Source organism: Larus michahellis, chromosome 9 (genome assembly GCF_964199755.1).
Source record: "Larus michahellis chromosome 9, bLarMic1.1, whole genome shotgun sequence".
In the NCBI taxonomy this organism is placed as follows: Eukaryota; Metazoa; Chordata; class Aves; order Charadriiformes; family Laridae; genus Larus; species Larus michahellis.
This window is the reverse complement of record NC_133904.1, coordinates 11,716,827-11,744,294: the sequence shown is the minus strand read 5'-3', so window position 1 is coordinate 11,744,294 and position 27,468 is coordinate 11,716,827. Positions and strand designations below refer to the sequence as shown.

The window sequence follows — 27,468 nt, the reverse complement described above, 5'->3', positions numbered from 1 at the left end:
AGAGCACAGTAGCATTTTAGATTGCCACTGTTGTGCGGTTTTTTTCTAGTAAGTGGAAGTATGACTCCATTTGCTTGGAAGGTGTGAAGAATTCCTGCACGGCACCGATGGAGGAGACGCACAGCCAGTGCCCAGGGCTCACCGGCCTGAAGAATCTGGGCAACACGTGCTACATGAACGCAATTTTGCAGTGCCTCTGCAGCGTGCCGCAACTTGTGGAATATTTCCTCTCAGGAAAGCACAAAGCAGCCCTACACAAGTAAGTTGATTTACCCACCCTACTTACATTGCTTGGCACTGCTGTTTTCCTTCCAAAGGGTACGTGTTGCCATGAGAATGTCTGAGGTAGCCACCTACCAGCTCCCCACCAGGCAGCTATAGTCAAACTGGCCACACGCTGCTTTCCGTCGCCTTCCTCTGAGACCCTGAGTCATTTTTCCTTGCTGGGTAACTTAAGCGTTATACTTTTTTTGTCATTCTGATGGTAATACCAGTCACCATCATTGCTGTCTCAATAATGATTCGTACTACTTTCTGGTACCTGTAGAGTCCCTCAAACCAAATGACAGGCTGCCAGAGCTGTACCGTACCTGTGGATATCTTCTAAATTGAGGTGTTATGCTCCCATTTGGAGGTGGAACCACCTTCTTTTCATACTTTGAAACTTATGGGGTTTTTGTTTTTTTTCAAGGGAGAATGGCCAGACTGTGATTGCCTTTGGCTGTTTGATGTCTGACATGTGGCTTGGAGAGTTTGACTGTGTTTCCCCGGAGGTTTTTCATTCAGCCCTTGAGAAGCAGTACCCAGCTTTTAGGAAGAAGAGTCAGCAGGACGCACAGGAGTTTCTGATCTGTGTGCTGAATGAGCTCCACGAGGCTCTCAAGGTAAGAGCCCAGCTGCTGTTCTTGGGGTCTGTCGCTGTTGCCTCTTTGCATTCCATAATTTAGCATTCCGTGTAATAACGGCCCATCCTCCTCTCCCGAAATGCATGGTGTGGCTGCTAAAAATTGTTGTTGTCTTCCTTTGTTTCATACCCACATACACACAATAATTCATTTGCTTCATGTCTAATGCTCCATCAAATTGCAGCCCCCATCTAAATGGCAATGCTGTCTGTAGCCCCGTTATCCTCACCTCTCCCCCCTCTCATTGCTCCTTCCGTGCTTTACATTCTTCCCCTTTTTCATTTGCCTGAAACCTTCGTGTCTGCCATCCCCCCATGTCTGCCCTTCTCGTCTTCAGATCCACCGATAAAGAGCTTGTCTAGCAATTAAATCACTCCTGTCTAGTGTCCAGAATATTATCTTTTTGTTTAATTTCTCTCAGAAAAGGAATTTAGCTTACTCTGCACGTAGGAAACATCAAGTAAAGCAATAGCATTTTAGAGACAGGTTCTGTGACAATAGCTACCAGCCTGCACAGGCAGTGGGCAGCGACCGTTAAAGCCCAGTGAAGGCACTTCTGAAACAGCTGGTTACCTACATTTTGTTTAATTTTTTTTTTCTTCCCTTCTGTACAGTCAAGCGAAAGACGATGCGTAACCAATGCAAAAGCAAGCAGAGGGAGCGTCAGTGAAACATCTATTATCACACAGCTATTCGAGGGCCAGCTCAGTTACGAGATCACGTGTCTGGAATGCAAGAGCACCACCGAGAGACCCGAGAGCTTCACCGTTCTGTCCCTGCCCGTCCCTTCTAAGAGAGCGTGCTCTCTGGAGGTGCCGCTTCTAGTACATTCCCGCTGGTTTCTGCTCCGTGTGGGAATAGGTGGCTTAGACTAATGCGTGTTTTTATTAAAAAGATGCAGGTTTTTAGTTACGTTGGTTTCCTGGGCACTAATGGGTAGTCTTTGAACTGTCCCTAAAAGAAGTGGGGTTTCTGTGCTGCCCTCTGGACCGCAGGGGCCGGTACAGTCACGGGAGCAATGCTCCTGAGTTGCCATGGGATGAGGGATAGCAAGATTGTGAGGGTTTCTTTCACTCAAGTATTTCCTCATTTTTTGGGGGAAAAAGGAAGCCAGTGTTGGCTGCTTTCTGTTCCAAGTGTATTTGTAAGGTCAGCCCACATCACGCTTCCATTCGTTAGGAAGAGAGCTCCAAGATACGGCAGACTTTTCTCTTACCTTGCTTAGGATCTTCAGGCGTGGAGACCTGTTTGGTCAAATTAATGTATTCTATTTTTTTTCTTCCCTTGACAGGACTGTCTCAAATGCTTCTTTCAGCAAGACACGCTGACTTGGAACAACCAAATCCACTGTTCTTGGTGTGGAACGAAACAAGATGCTGTAGTAAAGGGCACCATTACCAAGGCACCGCAGATCATTGTTTTTCACCTAAAGAGGTACAGTCTATATGGGGTAGGACATGGCCGTTTCCTGGGATTTGTGAGACATGAAGGACAATCACTTGCATAAAAGGAAAAAAAATCACTGCAAAGGGGTGTTTTTAGTACTTTTGATAGCTGGAAGCTGAAGGGGCAGTTGCAGAAATACACCCGTCAAACACGGAAGTCGCGTTGCTGAAGTCTCAGACAAGGTGTTCTGCCTCACTCTGTACTCCAGCCCACCACACTTCACTCCCTACATTTGGGATCTCTTCTCCAAAGGGAACAAAAACCCCACAAGGAGCGAGCGACTGCAGATCAGTGCAGCGGTTCATACGGTCAGACATCCCTGCGAATACAAGTCCCCGTGGCAAGTGGGAGAGCTTGTGATTTGGGTTCTCAGTGCAGGACTGAAACAGGGCGTTTTGCTCGTCATTATTGCAGCTGGGACACTATTTTTGTTTATCCCTTAATAAATCAGGTCTCAGCAACTGGATCTACTAAACAGAGCGGTGCATCAGTGTGAGAGCTCCTGGCTAGCAGCCTTTACTAGCCACACGTGGCCAGATGCCAGATTTATTCACAAGAATTTATTCTTAACTTCCCACCTATAAAGAAAATCAGTCTGGGATGATTTGGCTTCTCAGAACTACGTTATGTAAAATTATTATTTAATTTCCCATTTAGCATCTGCTTTTCTTGATATGCTCAAATGAACTTGTGGTCCCCAGCTGCAGCCCTTGGCCACGTTATAAACGTTTAGAAGTATTGCGTTGTACTAGAAGTCACAGAGGAAAGAGGGATGGAGCCTGGCACAAAAGAAGAGCTGGCAACAGCGCAGCCCAAAACGTTTAGGACCCAGTGGCAGCGATGCAGAGATTTGACTTCTGCTATTTCTAAAAGACAGGAGCATCAGGAAGCCAGATCTTTGCTTTTCTTGCTGGACATCTCTTGCAGGTTTAGTGCATTTTCTGACAGTTGACTGTAATAGTCAATATCAATACAGATCTATTTCAAAACGCTGGGTCATTGATTGTTTTCCCCTTCCCCTAGGACAGTCAGTTAAGCAACCAGCACAATACAAGAAAGAAGTCAAGTGTTATTTAAAATAGTTCAAAATTTTATTTCAGGTTTGAATGGCGAGACAAACACAAAGGGAAACTCTCCACCACCATCCGCTATCCACTCAGCAACCTGGACCTCTCTCCTTACGCCGCCCCGCCTTTCTGCAGGGGGGCAGAGTACAGCCTGCGTGCTGTCGTGGTGAGCTTTGCTTTTCCTGCTTCCATTTGTACTGCCCTGCCCCGTGCAGCTGATGAAGCCGGTGCTAGCTTGGACTTTATATATGTTTTGTATATATATGGTTTTCATCTTTTTTTTTTTTTTGCCTGCCGCGGACATAATGCAGTGAGAGTATGTAACCGAAGAAGAGAGGAGCCGTTATCATTTCTCTCCTCCTTCCCCCCACATCCCAATGTTAGAATTCAAGCACTCCTGGCACGTAACGCCTGGTTGGAGCCTCCTCAGCCTTTTCAACATAAACTCACAAGCTGATCCTGCATCGATCCCGTCTATAAATAAGGACGAAACGGTCTCTTTTTCCATCACTCACTGCGAGTGGGACCTGCTTATAGTGACCCGTATCAGAGCTAATAGCTGGGTTGCAAATTTAATATTGCAAAATGCAGAAGCATAATTATCATCTGTTTGGTTTTTTTTAAAGCATTTATTTGAATTAATATTCCTCGTTGTAGGCCAAAGGGGGACAGAATCTTCTCTCCCATCTTTTCCAAGCGCAAACAAAAAATGGTTGCCAAGTCCTAACTTTGCTTGTAAGGAGGAAGATCGAACCTTCTGTTTTAACAGACTGTCATTTGTTACAGAACCACTCTGGTTTTCTGGATGATGGCCACTACACAGCGTTGTGCGAGCACTCAGTCACCAAAAACTGGTACAGCTTTGATGATGAGCAGGTCACCGCGATCCCAAACTCCTCAGTGCAGACTAACACAGCTTATCTCCTATTCTACACCTCTCAAGGCCTCCCCTGCACCCATTAAAGCTCTGCTAGCTGTGCAAAATGAACAGTGAGTAAGCCAGCAATTAAAACTTATTAACAGCATCAGCCAAGTCCTCTTTCATCAATAAACTAGAGCATTTGCATTACCTGATCAGCTCTTGTGCTCTTTCAGGAAGTAGGTATTAGAGAGGAGAGTTACAGCTTCCGAGCATCTGCTCCATTTGTACAAGGTTTAATGGTTGTTTTCCGTAACAAACCTCATCTATCCCTCAAAAGAACACAAATGCTGAACGTATAAATGCACTTACCTGAAAATTCCTCTTTCTCTGTTGTTGGTTAAATATATTATGTTGTTTTAAGCTGCCTTTTAGAAACTGGCAGCAGGATACTAAGGTGCAAGCGTACGACCAGACCGCTCCGAAGAGAGCGGGGGAAGAAGTGACCATTCACATTAAAGAAAGAAAAAGGCATTATTCTAGTATCGTCATTTTTGTCCCTCTAGTAGTGCAAATGTGTTTGCGTCTTGTAAGCATCTGGAAAACAATCAATCCTGGTCTTAATTCCATCAGCAAGACACACGCAGGTAGATAAAAGCTCAGAATGTAGGATTTAAGATTTTTGAATGCCAACTTCATCAGAGAGGGAAAACTCACCCAAATCCAGAGCAGGGAAATGCACAAGATGCAACTAAAATTAGCTTCTAACCTAATCAGTTCTACACAAAGTAGCATTTTCTTCATCTGAAGAACTGCTAAGCTGTGTGACTGTGATTCAGCCTGTCATTACGTAGAATCCTGACCATTACACAACTAGTTGAGAATGAAAACAGCACACCCAAACATACATTTAACAGGATATATTTTTAAATCATTTCTTCATTAAGGTTTTTAATGCATGTGTACATGAAAATTTATATTAAAAAATTAAAAAGGAAAAATCTTGTTTTTTAGAATAACTCTGAAGTGCACAAATATTGACAAAAGCTAACAGAAAAAAAATTACAGCTCTGCTTTTTTATTAAGTAGTGTTGCAATTACCTAGAGCTGGCAAATAAACGCAATCCTCTGAGTTTTAGAGATTCTCACAAAAAGGACAACATTTTATATATACATAGTTCTGATGTGCAAGTATGCAATCAATATGTACACTTACATTCCTAACTGTTTACATCATTCTAGAGTATTCACAGTAGAATCAAGCTTAAGGTTAGAAATGTGAAAAGGCCATAACAGTGAAAGAAAAAAATAAAAATCAAGATATGCCTTGGGATTTTAAGACATTTTAAACTACTTGTTAATAGATTTCAGATGACTAAGCTAGAATTTAATTTTGTAACAGACTAAAAATATAGCTGTTTTTTAAATAAATGGTAATGCAAGTATGCTTTTTAAATGGTTTCACAGATGGCAGTATTACCACAAGCATTATTAATCTGTCTTCTGACTTTTAAGCACTAGTACTGACCAGAAAGAGCTCGCTTGCAGAAAAGCCGCTGCAACCATCCCCGTATCTGTAAGTGACTACATTTGTCATAGCTTTGCATATTTATATGCATTCCCATACCTACTTTACTCTTAGAAGAAGAAAACCAGGTTTTTTAACCCACAGTACTTTATGTGGCCATCTCCACTGCTCGCTGTTCGTAAGAAGTGTAAAAGAGAATATATGCAGCTGAGGATTTCACAGATGATGAGGAGATCTCAGATACTTCATGGTCGTCAAACTTAAACCAACGTTGTTTTGAAGCATTTTTGCAGTAGGCGGTATAGTGTCCTCCATCCAACCCGCCATAATGATTCTGTAAACGTAAGAGGAAAAGAATTAATGGTCTCAAAAGCTGCCATTTCTTCCCTGGCTAGGGAAATAAACTAGAATGGGAGATTTTTACTGAATACTGATCATTCTTTTTAAAATACAACTTAATCTGCAACCAGGTAGGCAGCCTGGAAACCTAGATGAATCACGCTGGTGAACCCAAGTCTTGGCATAAAGACCAGCTGAACTTTGAAATGTGACGTGGTTACTTACTGATACGGAGAACAGATTGTATCTCTTCAAGTTATTCTTTGGACCAATAACATACTGTGAAAGGTCAAGAGTTTCCAATGGGAAATCTACAGAAGTCTGAAGCTTTTGCTTCCATCTTCCATCATAGGAAAATCTAGAGAATTGAAAAGCAGTTATCAGTTACAGGTTGTTCACAAGCTGTTTAAGAAAGCTGAGCATGTCTATTTTCCCTGGTTTTTAACCAGGACACGATCTCATCTTCATCTAATAGAACAGGCATCAGATGAAAATAAAATTCTTGAAACATTACAAGTGGAAATGCATCCGAAGCGCACTCTAATTAAAAATGGTCAGCTATTGCACAGGAACAATCAATCTCCATCAAAGCCTCGTCACTTCATCCTAATTAAATTTTCACCCATCACCGTTTCTCTTACCTTTTCAAATGCACAAGAAGAACAGGTGGTAATTTCCAAATTTCTATTTTTTTCAAAGAATCCCTCCGAGTTTTGCAATGGCTACAGTAAAATCTATTGTTATCAGTGAGCTTTTCCTCTTTGGAGAACAACCTAAGGCATTCCTGAAACAAAACACCAACACAGATTGTGGAGGGCAGGTGTTTATGAAAGTACAGCAAAAATGTTTGTTTCCTATTTGGTCGTTAACCTGCATCAGTTTTCTGCGTGTTACGTTTCACAAAGATGAGGAAAAGTGAGCTAACTCCATGTGTGGAGGTAAATTTTACTGTGTATATCAATTAACTGTAAGTCCTTCAAAATATACGTACAATATTTTGTTTAAAAACACAAAGTATTTATACTATGACCTACAAAAACAAATACTATACGTGTCTTCTCTGCTACTGTGGCTTATATATTTCCATCCTGCTTGTATTTAAAAATTTCTAAGGAATTAACCTTTTTTTTTTTTTTAAACTATAGAAGAATTAAAAAATAATGAAGACTCAGCTCTGCTCATGTGTCAGGTTAGTGTAAATTAAGCTGGAATATTGACCAGCCCCTTCAACAAGAGGCTGAGCAGAAGCAACATCATAATGAAGTCACAGAGACATGTTTTTACTTGAATAACTTTCTCTCTCGTGCCAGCGTACCTGCAGTGTACATTTACTAGTGGATGCAAGCGGCAATGACAAATACATGAAAGCCTCAAAGGTCCGGGACTTCTTGTGACATGTGAGACACTGCACTGTTGACTTGAACTGGCCTTGAAAGAGTGCCACAATAATGGACTCGTTGAGCTGTTTGTGTTTGTGCCAGGCCAGTTCTGCTGCTCTGAAGTCATCCAGATGATCATTGTTTTCTTCCTTGTATCTTTTCCTGTTGTCAGCCTGGATAACAGAAGTTTAAATACCATAGCCATATATTAACATATGGAAAAATAGAAAGTCTCATCTATAGGCAAGCATGCTCTTGAATATTTGCAAGAATATTTAAACATGTCAGTGTAGCCATCCATTTCTTATCTAGTTAGGCTTCTTCCATTACTCCCTTCAGTACCTTATACATTTCAAACTAAATTCCTACTTTAATTCTTGAATTCCTTCTATACAAGGTTCCAGTAACATAATCTTCTTATGAAATACAAGGGTCTCTTTAACATTTATTTCTCTTGATCATTTGACAGATGTGTAATTTGTTACAAGTGCATTGCTTACTTTATTTAGGTCTTCATGCAAGCCATCCATTAGAAAGAGAAGCAATTCTTGGGAGTCCTGTTGGCTATATCCTGCAAATTGGTCATTAATCTTCCCAATTGTAATTTTAAAGTCTTTTGGACTGATATATTTATACTGTCCTGTCCATAAAGCTTTCATTATTACACCAAACTCTTCAGCCACTTCACCTTTATGTCCCAGGAAATTTGACCTATACAATTAAATAGACCAAAATAAAAAATAGAGAGAGGCATTCAAATAACTTTTTTTTTTAATATTATTGTTATTAATTTAAGACATTATCTCAAAGTAATTTCTTTAGACCAAGAAAAACTAGCTGTTAGACTGAATTAAAATTTTTGTGTACTTTGGGACTGTAATTTGGTTCCATATTCGAGACGGGACTGCTGGAAGGTTCAGCTGTCTTCAGCTTATTTGTAACCTGCTCTTTAAATATTCTGTTTGGTTTAGGACACTAGTGCACTTATATTTATGAAAGTTATAAGCACAAATTAATTAAGACTTTCCAGTAAAACCTATTTTTTCCACACACATGAATTTTGAAAATGTCAAGTCGCTTGGAAGTTAGCATTTGTCTCCTACTTAAAAAAACCCCAACCTTAACACCACTAAGTGATTTTTTTGAATTAACAATTGTAAAGGCAATTTTTTTTTCCCTTCAATTATAAATCAAAGGATGAGAATAAGAGATTGTTACCTGTTAATATCATCTTGATACAAGTTTCTGTTAAAATAATCAGCCAGGTGCGGTGCATTGCACAGACACTGGAGTATGGAATTCATATAGCAAGTGTTCCCTAGATTACGAAGTCCTGTAAGAGCTGGTCCCGATCCCCCAAACACCGGATTAAGATTCCGAATTTGTGACGCAGAGAGTCTTGAAATTTCTGCTTTAGTGTAACAGACTGGCCTGTAAGGAAGAAATTACTTTTTAAGAGACTCAGACTTGACAAGGCTGTGCACATGAGCCAACAGAACCACCCTCCTTCACAGGGAATGAAATATTCTGGCACAAAACGTCACCAAATGCCATCCTTTAAGGTATTCATGACCAGTCCTTGCAATAGCGAGAAATCCATCACTTGTTGTTTTGATTTTTTTTTTTTTAAATTCACAGATGAAGAATTAGCTGTTGATTTAACCCAGTTTAAAAACTGAAAACTTTGCGTTTCACAAGCTGTCAGAAGACTGGCATTTACTGTGTTAACACAAATGCCACAACTCAGAAAGCAGCTACTGTCCAATTACACTGTGACCTCTCTGAAATTCATGTTAATGCATAACAATTACCTTAATTCTCAAAAGATAACTGTCCTATTCATTGGACTTCTAGCAATGAAATTTAAGTCTATCACTCTTGCATCCTTTCAAACCTACTTGGAATATATTAATGAATTTCAGTTGATTAAGCACAAAGAAAGTCCTCCATGCTATCATATTGCATGAGTTCTGGTGTAACTTATCAAACATACTTATTGTCACGATTGACTGCAGGAGTTACAGGGATTCTTTTCTTCTCTTCCTCCTGAATGGCTTGGGTTATATCTGGGGAAGAGTAGGAGCGCTTCAGTTTGGAGTGTTCTCTTTCTCGTTCAACAGTCACCTGTGGCTTGGGTTTATGAGTTGGAGGGGTTGATGGAGGCGTGGATGAAGGAGCCATTTCTGGTGGATACATATGAACAGTATTTGTTGGCGAGTGATAGTAACGAAAGGTTCCAGTGATTGGATCCAGAAACTTGGGGAAAAAAAACAAATCGTTTCAAAACCAAGTAAAAATTCATCATTAACTTACTTACCTATTTTTAAACTACGGTAAGAACAGCGCATGAGTTTTTCAAACATTGAGACATTAACAGTCATGATTGGCTTCAATACTTAATGGATTAAATTTACTGCAAGGCACCACTTTCACCAAAATGCATATTAAACCGCAACTGCTTAATACCCGAAACGGCAGATGAGCTCTCCTAGTTTCATTAAAATGATGTTAAAATTCAGAAAATAACTGTGGAAGTTGAAGAGGGAACAAAAAAAATAAAAATCAAATGATCTAACTTAGAAATGAGACACAATTGAAGTGCATTACAAAACTGCACAAGGCAACTTGATTAGAACATCAGAATAGAAAGTTACCTTCGCCCAGCCTGCAGGCAGTCCTGGTATTATCCTTCCCATTTCTTCACTTCGCGCTCTCATTAACGGCTCCCGCTGAGACTAATAAATAAACAGAAATGTAAGGTACGTATAGGTACTTTTGCAGAGCAGCAAGCTGACTGTGACTCTCCCTATATAGTTACATGATTTAACTTAAAACAGTTGAATAAGAAATCCTTGATTATAGCTGGAAATACAATTTATTGTAATGGTAATATAGTACTACTACTTTGTATCACTCAATCTAAACAAAACTCATTTGTTGACATGCTCCAGAAAAAACCCTGACAAATCAGTCTCACAAAAGTCTGAATGCTCAATTTTTTTTCCCTGAAGAAGCTACTTTATTAGCAATACATACTTCTGTTAAACACATACAGATGATATTTGCTCCCTTTCAAAGCAGTGTGCGAAGGACTACGCGTGAGATGACGAACCAGTGTGGAATGCTTGTTAATGCCATCCAAAACATATGGAGATTTCTAGTGAAAGCTTCAAATATTTTTTTCAGATGAATATGACAAATGAAAAAAAGCAAACAAACAGCTGTAAATGTGGCATTGTCTTTTCTTAAGATGGTGACTTTAAAAATTGAAATGAGGTGGAATGTAACATAATAATCATAAAGCATCTGCGCTTGATTGGTTTTCGCTACATAGAACACATTGTATTTACTTTAAGTCTGTCAGTATCTTGTTCAGAATCCTCTCTAAGGGGTCCTGGCTTTTGAGCTCCACTCTCTGGTTGTCCTTTAACCCCAGTTTGCTGTAAAAGATTTTGAGAGAAGGCTTTCAATTTTCATCTGGAGTGTCAGTAAAGAATGCTGATAAAGCAAAATAGGGAAAAAAGAGAGTTATATTTTCTTTTTTGGTTGTTAAATGCGCGTGCCACAAAGAAGTGGTTAGAGCAGGTATCTACACATCATGTTTATTCTTCCCAGTCTATACTACAGGCAATTTGCTGGAATAGCCTTGGTGGCTGCATGTTGTACGATGTAAGACAGTCTGCTATGTAGTTTCAAGAGCTCAGAAATAAAGCGCAGAAGTTCCACCTACGCTACTTTTCCCCCCCTAAAAGCTGTGGGTTTTACAATTTGTTTTTAAATGAAAGACGTTTTCCCCTTTTATGCCTCACTGTGACAAAGCCTCTCCATGAAAAAGGCAAACTGTGAAGCCGACATTACGAATTTATTTTATCATGGGCAGTCATTTTGGGATTATGTGAAGTTGCTCTGTCAGTCAAAAAGCTCAAGCATGACTGTGCTAAGGTTGCCCAGGAAGGTTTATTTTGGCTTCCTTGGGCATCTGCATGACACAAGCATCAAAGTTTGGTCAAGTAACAACTGCAGTTGCAAAGGGAGAGAAAACTATCCTAGTGCATGCCTTGTTGAACTGGTTTGAAAGACATCTGTCCCATTATTCACTCAGCTTCACAAACGGCTTCTGTTTCACGTTCAGATGATTTTCACAATGTCAGAAAATTTGCAATTTTTTCCAAGAATCTGAGGAAAGAAGGAACTGTGACCCCCGCCAAAGAGTTGGAATTGGACTGTTCTCAGTTAAAAATACTAGATTAGGGTATTGCTTCGCTTCCTATGCCAGTCAACAAAATCCTGTTATATCAGCATTTAAATCAGCTGGAGGCACTAAAGAGTTTGTTATGATAATATAATTCTGTCACTATTGTGTGTTACCACAGTATAATATACTATTGGATATTATACTGGGCTGGTATTAAGAGACAAAATGGCTCTATTTTTGAAATAGAGGATTGCAGCCTATGAACCGTCTCTTCTAGCTCCATGTCAGTGGGAAACTTTATTATCCTATAGAGATTCCATGCTACCCACCTACAAGCAAGAATCCAGGCTGTCTTGCAAAAAAAAAAAAAAATTAACAAAAAAATTAACTATTCGTGTCTTGGTTTTAGCTTTCTCTTCTACCTCTATGTAAAAATGGTCTCAATAAAAATCCAATGTATTTAAAATTTCTAGATTGATACTAGAGTATGCACTGACAAATCATCCTGAATAATTACTCCACATTTGGTGATGATTTTCTCTTTTCCACTAACCTTGCCTGGAACAGTCACAAAGGTCTGAGATGTGTCACCCAGTGCACGCCTCTGCGTTTCTGGTGTTCGAGTTCCCTTTTCTCTTTCTTCCACAGATACTCTGTCAATCTCAATCCTTTTTGCACCGGTGCTTTCTAGTTCATTTTTATTTTGCTTTTTTGCTTCTATTCCTTCTTTGCGTGCTCTGTCTTGTTCCTTTTGCTCCTGATCTCTTTTGATTTGCTCATCCCTCTCCTTCTGTTCTCTGTCCTCTTTGGATTGCTGTAGCTTTTCTTTGTGTTCCTTTTCTTTCTGTTCTTCTTTTGCTTTTTGTTCTTCTTGTTCTTTTTCTCGCTTGAGTTTCTCTTTCTGTTCTTCTTGTTGCCTCTCCCGAAGTTCTTTTTCCCGTCTGTTTTTCTCTAATAGGGCAGCAGTTTCTGCGTGTACCCGACTTTTTTCTTCTTCTGTCAGAATGCTCTTTGTATCACATAACGGCTTTGTGGACCGGTCTGGAACTATTCGTCCATTCTCAACAGGGTGGCTGTCACTGACTGTACTTTCAGGTTTTGGTCTGTTATCATCAGGGATTTTTAGTGAAGGCTTTTTAGTACGATCAACCTGTAACACAAAGTGTAGAACAATTCACTTTAGCTATTACTGCTCTGTTAGCTAAGCTTCTTCTAAGTGAGATTTATAAAGAGAATAAAGATTATATAAAGTCAACTTCCACCAGAGAGATAGGGAACTTTCAACGTCATTAAATCTGGTCATTCAAATTGCTTGTTCGTAAAATTAGGTATTCACTTAACTTCCAGAAGTGAGTTAAGAATCAACAAGCCCTACAGAACCATAAGGACAGCATTAAGCACTGATTACTACAACTCTTTATTTTCAAGCTTTCTAAGGTGAACGTTTTAGGGCAATCAGGAAGCCTAATCTGGGCTTGGCTTTCTCAGTCATGTGATGGAGCATGTGATTAAGGCAGCCCTGCTTGATGGGAAGAGGTATTTAAGAATGGCTTATGCTTGGATCTAGAAGAGTCAAGTTGGTTTTGATGCTCAAGTAGAAATTCTAAAGAAATAAAAGCTAGTCTAGTACTGGGAAAAACAGAAATAATGTTTAGGGTTCCTTAGCTGAAATTTGTATTAAAGGCAGCATCTAGAAGGGTGAAAGTGAAAACTTTCACTTTAGCCTTATCTCATGACGAAAATATTATTTTAGCGTGAGAACGTGTCTTCAGAAAGTTTTAACCCCATGAAAGAAACAAACCCCTATACTTCTGCTACTGGCCCAAGAGCGACAAGCCACTTAAATGTTTTGTTATTTGAAGGAAAATACAGTTGCTGGAAAGCAGACCTCTGGAACAGTCAAGGTAAGCCATGGCTTAACTACCCTCCCCATATTTCATCATATGTATGTTTTGAGTAGAAAAGCTGGCTTATAGACTTTCTGAATTAATCATCAGTTGCTGACCTTCAATTTCTCAGGTGCTCATATAAAAATATTAATTAAAAGCTCTGCAATTATGTTAAGTATATTCAGTTTCATATGGTTCCGTAGATAGTTACTATGGCTTCACAGACCACTGATAGTCTCTGTACCAATATACAAGCTTAAACAAATCCTGAGTATGTTTCCTTGTGGATTTAGGCTTCTAAATGGTGGTGGGTCTCTTACTTACTCTGAAAAAAAGAAACGCAGCTTACCTCAGGGATACTTCTTGTAATCGATACTGGATTAACTACAATTGAACTGTCAGGTTTTGGAACAGCAGCATCCTGTACGTTTGGTCTGTTAAGTGATTTTAGTCTCTCTTCCAAATTATCTCCTGTTTCTTCATTTTCAATTGCTTCTGTTGGAGATGGCTTTACAGCAACAACAGGTGGAAGAGGAGCTGGCTCTTCCAGAGATGGATATGTAAAATCCACTTTAGGAGGGGGGAAGAGGAGGGAAGCATGAGAGAGCTCATAAAACAAAAACACAAAAGCAAAATAACCCTCACGTTCCACCCCAAAATTTAGATTTAGCCAGAACAAGGCTATCCCAAAACATACTTGAATGAATTAAAGATACATCCAGTAATTCTAAACACTTGAGGGAAGGGGAGTTCATCCTTTATACTTACAAGAAACAGTCACTGCTTCACTCCTGCTATGCTGGGGTGGAGTTACTTTAGCATTTGTTGTATACTGGGGAAAACAAAGGAGCCAGTTTTCATAACCTCCTTCTAGAATTAAAGGTTCATTCTGCAGTATAGTTTTGCTTTCCCACTGTAAGAAAAAAAAATTGAAATTAAATGATTTAAAAATAGAAAATAAACTTTTACGTCTTAACAGTGGTGTTGAAAGTTCCGTGTTTAGTCATTACATTGAGACAGGTTATTTTTGAAATTTTAAAATGCGAACTAAACAGGCTGCAAAAACACTTTGGTGAAAAGGGATCCTCTTTGTGTTTGGAGAATACCCAACAGAGTTAGGTTCCTGGCTGTATCTACAGCAGGGTCTGGTACTTCAGTAATGATCCTCCATGAAGAAAAATATTTTTATTATAATATTTGTTTCTGTGTCTTATCTGGTAAGTTTGCTGAGTTATTAGGGGCATTGGCTTTAGAAAGCATAACATTAACTTTCTGAAAAATGCTTGAGAGTCCAGGCTCCAGACTGCCCTCCCCCTGAGGTTGCAGACTCACAGAATGGTTTGGGTTGGAAGGGACCTTAAAAACCATCTAGTTTCCACCCCCTGCCCTGGGCAGGGACACCTCCCGCTCGACCAGGTTGCTCCAAGCCCCATCCAGCCTGGCCTTGAACACCTCCAGGGATGGGGCATCCACAGCTTCTCTGGGCAACCTGTGCCAGTGTCTCACCAACCTCACAGTAAACAATTTCTTCCTAGTTAATTCCTCCTTAAGTCTTCCATATACTTTGTAATTATAGATGCTCCGAGACCTTCTTATTTAATGAGATGAATTAACAGAAAACATGAAAATTGCCAACCTTAAAAAGCGCATCTTTCAGGCTCTGAAGAGTTGTTCCTAGTTTTAAGTCTTCAGCAGAACTAAACCAGTCTAGCAGTATAACGTAATCAAAGTGTCCCCTCCTCTTCCATGGATCTCTGGAATCCTCTGGAAGTCTAGCTTCAATCCAACTAGCAGTAACTCTGAAATGTATTAACATATATTTAACAACAAACACACAAGTAACACTTCGTCCAACGATATCCAAGCACATAAATGTATATGGATTACATAAAATAAATATGCTCTGGCTTGAAATAAGTACATGCAAGAACAGAACTCTCCAGACTCATCTCACCCACTTGTACGTACCAAGGATTCTGAAACGAAGTGTACAAGCTTTAAAAGCATATAATTCTCTTCAGTCAATTTATAAAATCATAAAATGAAGCATTTCCACTATCATTTAACATCATTTCATACCCAGGACTGATAGCTTCTTCTGGAACGCTGACAGATCTTGGAATACAGGATTCCTGATAATCCTTCAATCTTCGAGCATCCATAATAATCAATTCAATATTTTTGTCCGACATCATTGCAAACAGTTTCTCAGCTGTGACTGCTCCTTGAAATTAGATGTATTAGATGAAATTAGAAGCTATTAGATGTAAAAAGCTACGTTATAAACGGAGATAGCTATGATCACATCTGACTGGTGCAATCAAGAATGCAGACAGACGAAACAGAACAGGAAAGTCCCATAAAGTCATGAAAGTGAGATGCTATAGAATAAATGCATTGGAACTTTTGTTCCCACTACTGTAGTGATTAGCACCTCATCTGCTTGCTGAATTAGACAATACTGAACACTTCAGTAATAAACTAGTTTAACTTTTTGTGGTCTCATTGAAATCAAGCTATAAAGGCAAGCATTTGTAAACTACATGCTGCAGATGTTCCTCTTCAGTTAAGAACTCTAGAGGACGCTTTCACGTATTTATTACAGGAACAAAAACCAGAAGGTTGGGAGGGGAAAGGAAAAATGTCTTATTTAACTGACCTATTTCAGCCTTGCTTAGATTTTTTCTTATCATTTGAGGAGACATTTTTCTTTCTAATTTGACCACTTTAGGGCTAGTTCAGTTTTAGTTATTAAACTGTTGGAAGACTAAGTACAGCTTTCCAAATTCAAGAGAAGCAATGAAGGCTGCAATACAGAGCGCAATTAATTACTAAATCACTGTTACTGAAATGCAGAATACTAGAATTTCATCAAAATACTCTGGGAAATAACTCCTTAAAAGAATTGCAACTGCTTAGGTGACAGGTGCATAGTCATATGTAGACATTTTTCACATCTATGAACATTGCATCTCTTACCACTCAGACTGTCAGACTGATCCTTTCTTTCCAGTGAATGCTTCCTCTCACCATTAATCTGTGTTGTAAGGAAAAAAAAAAAACAAACACAAAACCCAAAACAAAAAAAAAGAGGAAACGTTAGTTTAATATCTAATATTCAGAACCAAGGTGGCGAACGCTGACTGTCACAGAGCTTGAAGGAAACTGGTCAGTCTGTAAGCCACAGGAAGAAACATAGAAAAAGGAAACTTCTAAAGATGTATTGACCAATGTATTAAAAACATGCCAAGGTTGCTGCCCTACCTAGACAGAAACCAGTTAAAAAGGCAGTACAGCCTACGACAGAATCATCTGCTTGATGAAATTTGTGAATTATTTGCAAAGAAATTAATTTCTTTCCACAGTATTGCTGAAAAGTCGTCTCTCTCCTAAAGAGAAAACATGTTATCCATAACATCAGCTTATTACAATTACTGTGGGTTTCTTACACTAGCTAGTTCTATTATAAAATAGAATTTCAGTTTACAAAAAAAACTAGTCTATCTTATGCAAGGCTTACAGGTTGGTGGGACTCAACATCTTCCAAAGAAATGTCAAAGAAGGGTTATGGGGAATGTAAGCTGTTTTTAAAAAAACATGATTCTGAACTGGAAATAGCTACTAGTAGAGATCAAGAACTACACATTTAGATTGAATTACAGAGTTTGTAAATGTCTTTGGTTACCCTTTGGCTTTTTCCTTTGGAATCCACAGCACTTTCTGAGGAGTTTTTGGCTGAACTCTTTCCATCATCTTTTGGTTCTTGCTTTTTCTGCAGCTCTTGTCTGTCTCTCTCTTCAAGTTTTTTACGAACTTCAGCTTCCTCATATCTATTGGCGGGGGAAAAAAAAGCGCCTTTTTCTTTTTTCAATATTGTGTTATTGGCTAGCCTTGGATAATTAACATCAGAATCATCAAGTCTCCATGAGGGGGGAAAAAAAAAAAGTATTTAAAGTTTAAAAAAAAAAAAGTTCAAGTATTGACAACTGTTGTATTTCCAACAAACCCTATTTTCTTCTATGGCTTACTTCTCCTGCTCTTCAGTTGGTTTTCTTATTCTTAAATTCTGTTTTGGGTCCTATTTCGTAGCCACTGCTCTTAAGGTTAACTAATTTATTTTTTCTCTAAATCTGGAGTCATGCTTAGCTGTGGTGTCACTGAGTATAATAGGTTTTTCATTTCATGGAGGAAAGAGTAAGTATTGGTGACTTACAGGTAAAGTTCAATATATAACAGTCATCCTAGGTATTCTATTTGGTTTTGCAACAGAGCTAACAATAACAGGAATAAGTTAGCTTAGTTATCTAAATTTCCTTTTTCTGAGAAGTCAGATCAGAACTACCTATATGGTAGCAGTAGCCAATGCAAGAATCACGTATACTCGAGAGCTTTGGTGGACCTAGGTCTTGCATACAGCTGTCCTTTTCATAAAGTCTTAGACTAAAATGAACCTCCCAGCCCTTCGCCATTCTAAGGACAATCACAATATTGTAAGCCGGTGACCTCCAAAGGACAGCTTTTAGATCACCAATTTTTTTAGATGCAGGTTTGTATACCTACACCACTGTTAAACAGCATTCTATTATATTTAATATATCTGACAAGCTTAAGTGTTACCAGTGATCCATAAAAAAAAATAAAATGTTTTGAGCTAACAATTTTGATGACTGAACCAAGCAGTGAAACATGAACATTACACTGTATTAGTAATTGCTCATTTTAATCAGATGTTGCCTAATCAGGATTAAAGTGATGACAACAGTACAGCTGCATTTCATATCAAGAGTACTATGTTAATAAACTAGATCATTAAATCAAATTCTGCCTCAAAGTTTACTCCATTAATTGGCCACTAGTAGGAAGAAGGCTGCAGGTCTGCAATTTTATTCTTTTAAACAGGCTTCTTGATTTGGCAAAGGCATCACAAGTTAGAACAAAGCATTTTGTCCTCATTTGGAGTTAACGGCACTAAAGCATACTTCAGATTTTAATTTAATTCAGTCAATATGGAATATTTACCCATTATTTTCCCATTTACACCTCTGAAGCACATAGGTCATTCATGCAGGTATTCCTGCTCCTATACAATTGATGTTTCAGCAGCTCCATTTTCAGTTAACATTTAAACTATTTGCTGGCCTACTGCCTCAAGAAGAAATTATGCAAATCACTTCCCTGAAACCACTCCCATAGTTACACAGGAGTCATGTTTCATTTGTATTCCCTTCAAATATATGTATGTTTTCCCCAGAGTAGCTGAAAGTTATTAGTTGTGTCAACTTCCAAAACTCTGTTGCTTTCATAAAAAGCCACAAGTTACTAAACAATGTCTCTAAATAGTTTTGGTTTTCTATAACTCTGTTGGTGTTTACTCTTACAGTGAATTTGTAGCTCTGTTGAATTGTAAGACTCTTAACTAAAACTAAGGAAAACCTAAAGATTGTTTCATGCATAGTGTCATGAGACATCTTTGGAACGCCTCTTTTCATATAGATGTAACTACACTCTTAATCCCTTGTTCACTTACGCTAACTTTAAGGATCCTTTGAAGGGTGCTTTCCCAGTAATACTGGGGGTGTGTGGGAAATGTGCCTAGCTGAAGGGAAAGAGTTAAAAGGGTGAGGTGAGAAAGATAGTTGCTAAGGATGGGAGAAGCACACAGAGCTGGAAGCAAGACACACTGCGCTAAATATCACCTAAAGATAGATTCTACCTTACAGCTGCTTACCACCAGTTTCATGGCTTATGGCACAAAGACCTGTAACTTGAAGTTGTAAAGGAGCTACTCAAACCCCCCTTAGCATCAGCTCAGGTACATAATGGCAAACCCATGGATTTCCATATATGTGTCTGCACATGGCAGAGGTACAGAAAAGGTGTAGCAGCTAGCTAAAGAATCAAAAATGTGTTTTGTTAGTGTAAACTAAACCCACACTCAGAGAGCTTTTTAACATACATAAATATTAGGAACATTCATTAGTATATTTGGCTTCAGATGACCTTATGATGAAAAGGGTAAGGATGAAATGGCTCTTGATCATCTCTAGTGTATATATAGTTTATATCTTGTGATTTCTTATTATTAGTCATTAAACAAAAATAGGAGGCAATATCAACAAATCATAGTTACCAAGAATTAAGAGATAACGTATACAGTGGCAAGTTGTTGGACTATGTGATGACAAAAATGATCTCTAATAACAAACTTTTGTGGCTAAACAGTTTAAGCTCTCAAGACTTTCAGGTATCTAAGGTCTGCTCAAGTGCAATCCCTTACTACTAAATAGCATGAAAACCTGCAACTGCACATGTACAGGCTTCAGGTGTAATAAACAATATCCTATCTATTTACCGTATTCACATACCTGAGTTTAAGGCTGTCTGAGAGTCTTTCAGCTTCTTCAATAGCTTTTTTTAAATTTGTAGGTCCAAGAATTGAATGAAAATAATCCTAAAATTACAAGCATCACCCCATATATTAATCGTACAGCTTAATAATGCCTACTTCTGTGCATATCAAGAACTGCTAATGTACAGAGAATTGGTACTATAATGATATTAATGCCAATGAAAGGAACTGTTTTGAATCAAAATATTTTCCTCTCAAACATAAGTTTGTAAGTAAAATGTTCTATAGCACTAATAAATAAAGGCTAGGCAAGGCAACTGCACCAAAAGAAGTCTGAATGGGAAAGATGACAGGAATAAATACCTTTCCCTGAAAAAATATTCACAGATCTGACAATTTACATACCTTATACATATTAAAAGCAAACTGTAAAAGCAATTAACAATAGACTTGTCAAAAATAGGAAGGAAAAAAATCATCATAAGTGAGACAGTTTACTTAATACCAGTGTAATCCTTTGAACGTGCATTAGTGTAATTCTCTGTACTTCTAATACTTCTACCAGTGCAGAAGAGGTCACTCAGAAAGTTTTTATACCTGTTGCTGCTTAAAATCAGGTCTCTTTTTAATAAAGTTATAAACAGTCACATATTTCATATATAGGATGTAAGCTTTTTCTTCATCTCGGTCCAATCTGCTTTCCTCCGCTGCCTTGAAAATCTTAAGGGCACTCTGCACATAACTGAAATCAAAGAAGAGGAGTAAAGCACACGATTGTTGACTTGTTCCCAAACACCTTTTCATTACAAGATGCCATTTTTAGTGTTCATGGCCTCTGCCCATATATTAAGTGTTTGCTTTTACCATCTTACTATAAGGCTTTAATTAAATATGAATTACAGTCACAGTCCTCCAAATAATGTTTCTCTTTGCAAGTTTGTTTACGAGCCTTATTTAAAATATTCCCTAATTAAACAGCATACTGAGATAGGGGAAAAAAAAAGTACTTTTCCCTTCTAAAAATATTTTTTTTGGAGGAAAAACAAATTCATAGTAAGACAAAATCAAATTGTTGTCTAAAAATGCTAGAGGCAAAATATCTTCTATTCACACATTTGCTAAACTTTTTATCATTTTTGAGAATTTGCATCTATGTAATCTTTTCGCAACGTATGAAATTTTCAAGGGCTTCGTGCTCTGTCCAAGTCGTGTTTTGGCAGTATGTGAGGTTACCTGCTGTAGGCAGCAAGCATATCCAACGTGATAGTTGACAGACCTAGACAGAAGACTATCGAAGATTTTATACCTAACAGAAATAACTGAGGAAATTTAGATCCATGACACAGTTGTTCTGGAATTTGCTCAGCAGAGTAGCACTAATACTCCTGATATTAATCCAAAATAAATTAAAATATATATACCTCTTTGTACTCGTCTTTTCAGGTTTTATTTCTGTCTTCTTGTTGAGATCTTTCAATGAAGTACAGAGATACAGCTCCTTAGGTACAGATGCCACAGCAGGCATGTTAATGTTGTTACTTATGTCCCTTCTAGGGTGGTACAGCTTCTTAGAAGTCTCTATCAATATTTTTCTAGGGGAGGAGAAAAAAGTAGGGAAAGTCCAATTAGATTCCAGTGACTTCTAATGCAGTTATAGTTATCTGTATGGGGTTATTACCTAAACTATCTCACTTTATGTGAATTAGCACTAGTATAAAACTATCTGGAACTTATGCAGTTAAAGTTTAAGCTATAATGAAAAATTCTAAATGTAATCTAACTGTAGGTAATGAATTGGGACTCTAGTATGTGATCTGGTCCTCTACAATCTGGCAAAATGTTATTATAATACTACAGCATCAGTACTTATCAGTACACTTGTCTTTGATATTATTCTATATTACTATTATTAAAACATAATTACTTACATAGAAAGATGCATATATTTAAAGAAAAAAGGAAAAAAATCTGTCACTTATTCTGGGCAATTATTTGTAATACAAGCATAAAAGGAAAAAAGTATTTCCAGAAGTCAAAGAAAACTTGTTTGCCAGAAGCTGAAGAATAATGTAGCTGCTTAAACTGCACCTACTTAAATGTTAATTATCCGTAAGGGACCTCTGGTATCAATTCTAAGTATTACTGATGCAAACACAGTGGCTGAAAATTAACAGTATAAATTAATCCTTCCAAAGTGACAGAATTACTTGAAACCACTCTAGCTGATTTATCAAGAACGTTAGCGACATGTTGCTAACAGAAGAAAATAATAAGAAAAGAAATTATGACTTAAGAATGTTCAAAATCATCATATCCGGCAAACTTATTCAACTATAACACCAGTAAGTATTATGAAAAATTACCTGACTTCTCTGTACTCTGAAAGTAGTACCGGATAATTATTTTATCACTACCTTAGCACATACCTCTGCAAATACACACCACACCCATAGAAATGTGACTTATAATGTCTTGGTAAGACACAAGCTGAGAAAAGGAAGGTTACTACTGTTAAAATTGACTTGAAATTTCTTGGACATGCTGTAGGTCTTAAAACTCCTAGATGTCATTGTCTTTCTGCGTTCGTTTGGAAGTGCTCTCCAGGTAGCCATGAAATAGTTAAGCAGAGTTTGGCCAGAAAGGACTATTACATCAGCTCATCTAACATTCTGCACAGAGCAGTCCATTAAGTCTCATACAGATAGTCTAACCAGAAATCTTTGAATCTAATACGCGGTAAGCTATTTTAGCCCTTGGGGGTGGCAGGGGAGGAATTAAGCTCCCTCTCAGGTGGTGAGATGTAAAGGTGCTAGCAATACTCAAGAAATTAACGCGAGCTAATACAAAGAAAGATGCTCAAATGATCCCAACAAATTTCCTAGTAGTGAAAACCCATGTGGCCTTTAACGGGATGAAGGCAGGGCATTCCCCTTCCACCCTCAAGGTGATGATCAGCGTGACAAGTGTGACCAAAAAACCATCAGCCAGTGACCTCAGAGGGAGGTTTCACAGAAGTGAATTGATCTGTAGCTGACTGACACCAAGTGAGGTGGTCCTGATTTCCCTCCTGGTCTGGCACTTGTCCAACCTCTTACTGATCCCGTTGAGCTTGCTGAAGAGGCAGAATGGCTACGCATCTCGTGCAAGGCGAGCAGTTGGCGTGTGCAGCCAAGAACGAGAAGCTGGGATGTGATCGTCATCTCTTCCCATGGCACATAGCTGTTATTCTTTGAAGTATCGCTGCGTATATAGTATCGCTAGGCTGACTGTTCTTGGTCTAGGAATTGGTTATCAACTAAAGATACCAAGTTCTTTGGTCTAAGGTCTGGCATGCCAAGGTCAGACTAAACAATATCCAGTTAGGTAACTTACTGCTTAAACACAGATGCTGTACTTGCTTATTGTCCAATTCCATAGCAACTTTTCAAAGTTGATAAACTTTGCTAAAATCCTTCCTTAGTAGACTGATTTTTGGATAGTTCTAGGAAGTACATAATAAAGTCCTCAAATACTAATTTTAATACATAAAATTAATAATAAATCCCATACCCCACTCGTCTTTAAACATTGTCTTCCCCATATAAGGTGTCTTATGTTCGACTTTAATTTTCAGGGAGATATTTGGATGCTGAAAACAAGGCAGTAAACCTATTAGAAGAATTGCATTCAGTTGAAACAAAACACAGACACACCTCCTGCCCCAAAGTAAAGGGCCTTTCCAATCTAAAAGCTTATTTGCCTAAAACAAAGACATACTTTTTACAGCCTCATAGAATTAGAAAGAAAGGCTTCACTCTTATTAAGATTTTAGCATTGCTTGCCTAATCCTACCTTCAGAGCATGTCTTTACCTGGCTTTTTTTCTTTTTTCGCCTTGGAACTGTAAATAGACTTTTTCTTTGAAGATAAGTCCTTTCCAAATATATCTTCAATGTTTGCTCTGTTATGTAACCAGTATTTTCTTAATCTTAAGTGGCAGCATTTGGCTGTGTTCTGACAGAATATTGTAACTAAATATGTCATCCAAAAAGGATATGAATATAACATTATTGTGTATGTGTGTGTGAGGAAAAAAACCCCAAGATTGTGTGGAAAATGAACCACTTAATGGAAGGCAAAAGTTGCTTGTAAATTCTCAAGTGCTGCTGACACACCTTGATACGAGCGGTTCTTCTGGAACTTCATCTATACAAATGTAGAACCAGTGGATAACATTTTGGCCGAGAACAAAAATTGGCTTTCTGCCTCTTTCTGCTATGGTCCGGAAGTTATAACTGCAGGTCTTTAAATTGCCAGAGAAGTTAAATACTGAACTTACTTTTATTTCCTGATCTGAATAAATGTATATACCTTTTTCAAAACATGAGCTACTAACCACAATATCTGATGAACGAGGTATTACTCTTTGACCTCTCACAGCACCATAATTCATACAATATTCTGCAGTAACATGAGTAAGGGTGGATTAGGAATAACATTTTCTGAAAAAAAGAATAAAAAATTCTTAACAGCCTATTTATCAGTATTACATACCGCATATATCATAAGTTAATGTGAGATTTCAGTTGCAGTTTTTAATTCATTGTTCTATATAGAACTTTAACTATGGAAGTATAACTATCATTTTCAGTTTTATGCGGCAAAAATTCCCTAACTATAACCTACAGGCTGACCACTAGTTGCCAGTGGACTGCTCAGAGTCTTGGCTCAGAGGAACCCTTAAAGCTCTGTAAGCCTCTACTAAATTTCAAAATGTGCTTGTAACTTGATTTTACGTTATACTCAAGTGAATCAGGCTTTGAGAAGACACCGATTTCAGAATCCAAATCGGCTCCTTCATATATAAACATAACCAGCTGATTTTTGAACGTAAATTTTTGCAGCTATCTGATTCCTAACTGACCTGGTCTCAATGGTTCCTCCAGCAAAATAAGTTGCACAAATAAAGACATTCAGGAGTAGTTAACATAGAGTAGTGAAATGCATGGAGCTACTGCATGTTCTGCATGAGGCCTGTATTTGTTTCCACTAGAGGAGCTGCAATGAACTGTACCTTCTTATCAGACCCACATCCATTTTATCAGGATAAACTCTTGCTGCTGCAGGCTGTATTGACTAGAGTACGCTCACTTTTGCCAAGCATTCCATTTCCCTCTACGCTTATAATCACCATATCAATACAATGGCAACAGAGGCCTCGATAGCCTTCCAATTATATATATGGATCTTTCCTACACCTCTAAAGAAGAGAAGAGTCTTCTTTCCCAGCACGGAAATACAAGTGGATCATAAAACCATAAATACAAGGGACTGAAAAAGCTGTAACAGCTAAATTTAGTATTAGTCAACCCTGTGAGGAAGAAGAAACAACCCATTTCAGGTTTGCCAGCTTTTTTCTTAAACATTAGGATCAAACTCAAAAACCGTGGATCTGTTCTGCCCCAGCTGAAGTATTATCTCAGGCTCCTTTTTCATACTTAAGAGTGCTGAAAACCAGGCCAATATCCCCAAAACATAAGGGAAGTCATGCTTGGACGCTTATAGGCATTTAAGACACTTAGAATGGATAGTTTTACACTGACAGAGAAACATACCTGTTGGTAACAGGTTTTTCGACATAGACATCTAGTTATCAAGCCTGTTTTACTAAGGATATGAGTAAGCTTTAAGTGGAATGACCACAGCAAGAACAACGCACAGACGCAGTTATATTGCAAGCAGCATACACTAACACGATCTCAAATAAACTGACATGCTAAGTAGTGTGCATCACCAATTCAGGTATGCAATGAAGTATTATTCACCTACTTATTTTTGTCTCTAAGAGTTGACCAAATGAGAAATAGGTTTCTCATGAGCGTTAAGTTCCTCAGTTCTCTTGGAGTTAAGTTTTGCTGTCTGTACTCTGTACACAAGGAGGCTGTAGAGAGGTGGGGTCTCTTCTCCCAAGTAACAGGTGATAGGTCAAGAGGAAATGGCCTCAAGTTGCACAAGGGGAGGTTTAGATTGGATATTCGGAAAAAATTTTACACTGAAAAGGTTATTAAGCATTGGAACAGGCTGCCCAGGGAAGTGGTTGAGGCACCACCCCTGGAGGTATTTAAAAGGCGTGTAGACATAGAGCTCAGAGATATAGTTTAGTGATGGTTTTTGTCAGAGTTAGGTTGATGGTTGGACTAGATGATCTGGAAGGTCCCTTCCAACCTAGGCAATTCTATGATTCTAAGATTATCAGTATCAGTTAGAGATACAGTATTTTAACATGACTGAACTATATACTCAATAAGTATATTTATCTCTGTGAGCTCTCTAGCTTTCTTTCAGGCCTTGGTGCTGTAACTTAATGTGCGCAGGCTGATGATAACCATTGGGGCTTCTTATTATCAAGGCCATTATGGTCATACAGAGTGCCCAAACTGTCATTGTTTTGGTGGGTGCCACCAATCGCTGTAGCAGTAACATGTCATGGGGTCTGTCTTTGGCCACGCACCATGGTGAGACTACCTGCACCGCCAAGCTTGGGAACGGCTCGTTCTGCACACTGAGAAAATCCCTTCTGACAGTTCACTCATCCATCAGTTTAACTCATAATGATGGGGAGGGAAGACACTACAAAGTTAAGTTGCTTAAAAGAAAAAAGAAGTTGGATTTTATACAGGAAGTTTGAAAGTTATTCGAAGTAAGAGTTATTCAAAGACCGCAAACAGCTTCACTTATTTAGATAAATGAAAATCTGCAAAGGTATGCAAACAGTATAGGTGATAAGAAGCCGGGGAAGTGACACAGAGGCTGAAAACTCCTCCAAGTTTATAACGGGGCAGTTAAAAGCCCGGTGCGGGCGGGTGGGGGCCCGGGACGCCGCCGGTGCGGGCCCGGCCGGGCTGTGGCAGTCTCCATGACAGCGCAGCCGGCCGCCCGCCCGCTCCGGCCGGGGGAGTGCGCTCTGGGAAGTGCTGCTCCCCTGCCATCTTCCTCCGGACGCTCCCGGGCACCGGGGCGGCTTCCCCCGACCCCGCTGCCGCCTCACCCCGGCCGGGCTGCGGCTGGGGCGGCCTGTCCAAGGTCACACCGGCGGCAGCGGGGCGCAGGGCTGCCCGCTCCAAGCCGGGCCAGGCCAGGCCTGATTCTCCTCCCGGCGCAGCCCAGCCCGGTTCCCCCCGCCCTCCGCATCCGCTTGAGGGCCGCCTCCCGCCCCCGGCACGGCGGGCCTGGGCCCGGGGCTCCCCTCCAAGGGCGCCCGCCCCCTCCCGACGCGGCCGGAGGAGGGCGCGAGGCGAGTCCGCCCGCCCTGCAGGCCTCGCTCCCCTCGGCGGCCCGGGGATCGCCTCCGGCCATCGCGGCGGGCCCGGCTGCGTACTCACCGCCGCGGGGACTCGCTGCCTCAGCCCGCCGGCCCGGGGCAGGCCCATGTCCGAGCGCGGCTGCCCAGGAGACGCTACGCGACCATGGCTGCTGAGGCGGAACTCGGTGGTGTTCCTCCCTCCCTCCCGGGCCTCCGCTCCCCCGCGGGGGC

At 39.5% G+C, this 27,468-nt stretch overlaps 2 protein-coding genes across 4 annotated transcripts; one reads left to right on the top strand and one right to left on the bottom strand.

The window, feature by feature from the left end:
• Positions 1 to 107: 107 nt before the first annotated feature.
• Positions 108 to 6,052, top strand: USP50 (ubiquitin specific peptidase 50). The gene is given in 6 exon segments (XM_074599851.1): positions 108 to 259; positions 692 to 884; positions 1,520 to 1,717; positions 2,197 to 2,339; positions 3,452 to 3,691; positions 3,693 to 6,052. Coding segments are annotated over 6 exon segments (966 nt in total). The 3' UTR covers positions 3,733 to 6,052.
• Positions 5,183 to 27,468, bottom strand: USP8 (ubiquitin specific peptidase 8). Of its 3 annotated transcripts, XM_074599849.1 has the most exons (21): positions 27,317 to 27,416; positions 23,506 to 23,584; positions 21,378 to 21,548; positions 20,554 to 20,698; positions 19,973 to 20,058; positions 17,293 to 17,437; positions 16,587 to 16,644; positions 15,687 to 15,831; positions 15,244 to 15,406; positions 14,376 to 14,520; positions 13,957 to 14,177; positions 12,272 to 12,868; positions 10,874 to 10,963; positions 10,178 to 10,258; positions 9,517 to 9,779; positions 8,742 to 8,954; positions 8,024 to 8,234; positions 7,460 to 7,696; positions 6,786 to 6,928; positions 6,370 to 6,502; positions 5,183 to 6,139 (listed from the first exon to the last, which is right to left on the bottom strand). In XM_074599849.1, the coding sequence occupies exons 3-21, from the start codon at positions 21,479 to 21,481 to the stop codon at positions 5,954 to 5,956; spliced, it is 3,366 nt and encodes a 1,121-aa protein (XP_074455950.1). In that variant the 5' UTR covers positions 21,482 to 21,548; positions 23,506 to 23,584; positions 27,317 to 27,416; the 3' UTR covers positions 5,183 to 5,953. The 3 variants fall into 3 exon arrangements, with proteins under 3 accessions (XP_074455950.1, XP_074455949.1, XP_074455951.1); XM_074599848.1 differs by lacking the exon at positions 23,506 to 23,584 and having other exon boundaries at positions 27,317 to 27,468; XM_074599850.1 differs by lacking the exons at positions 10,874 to 10,963; positions 23,506 to 23,584 and having other exon boundaries at positions 27,317 to 27,468.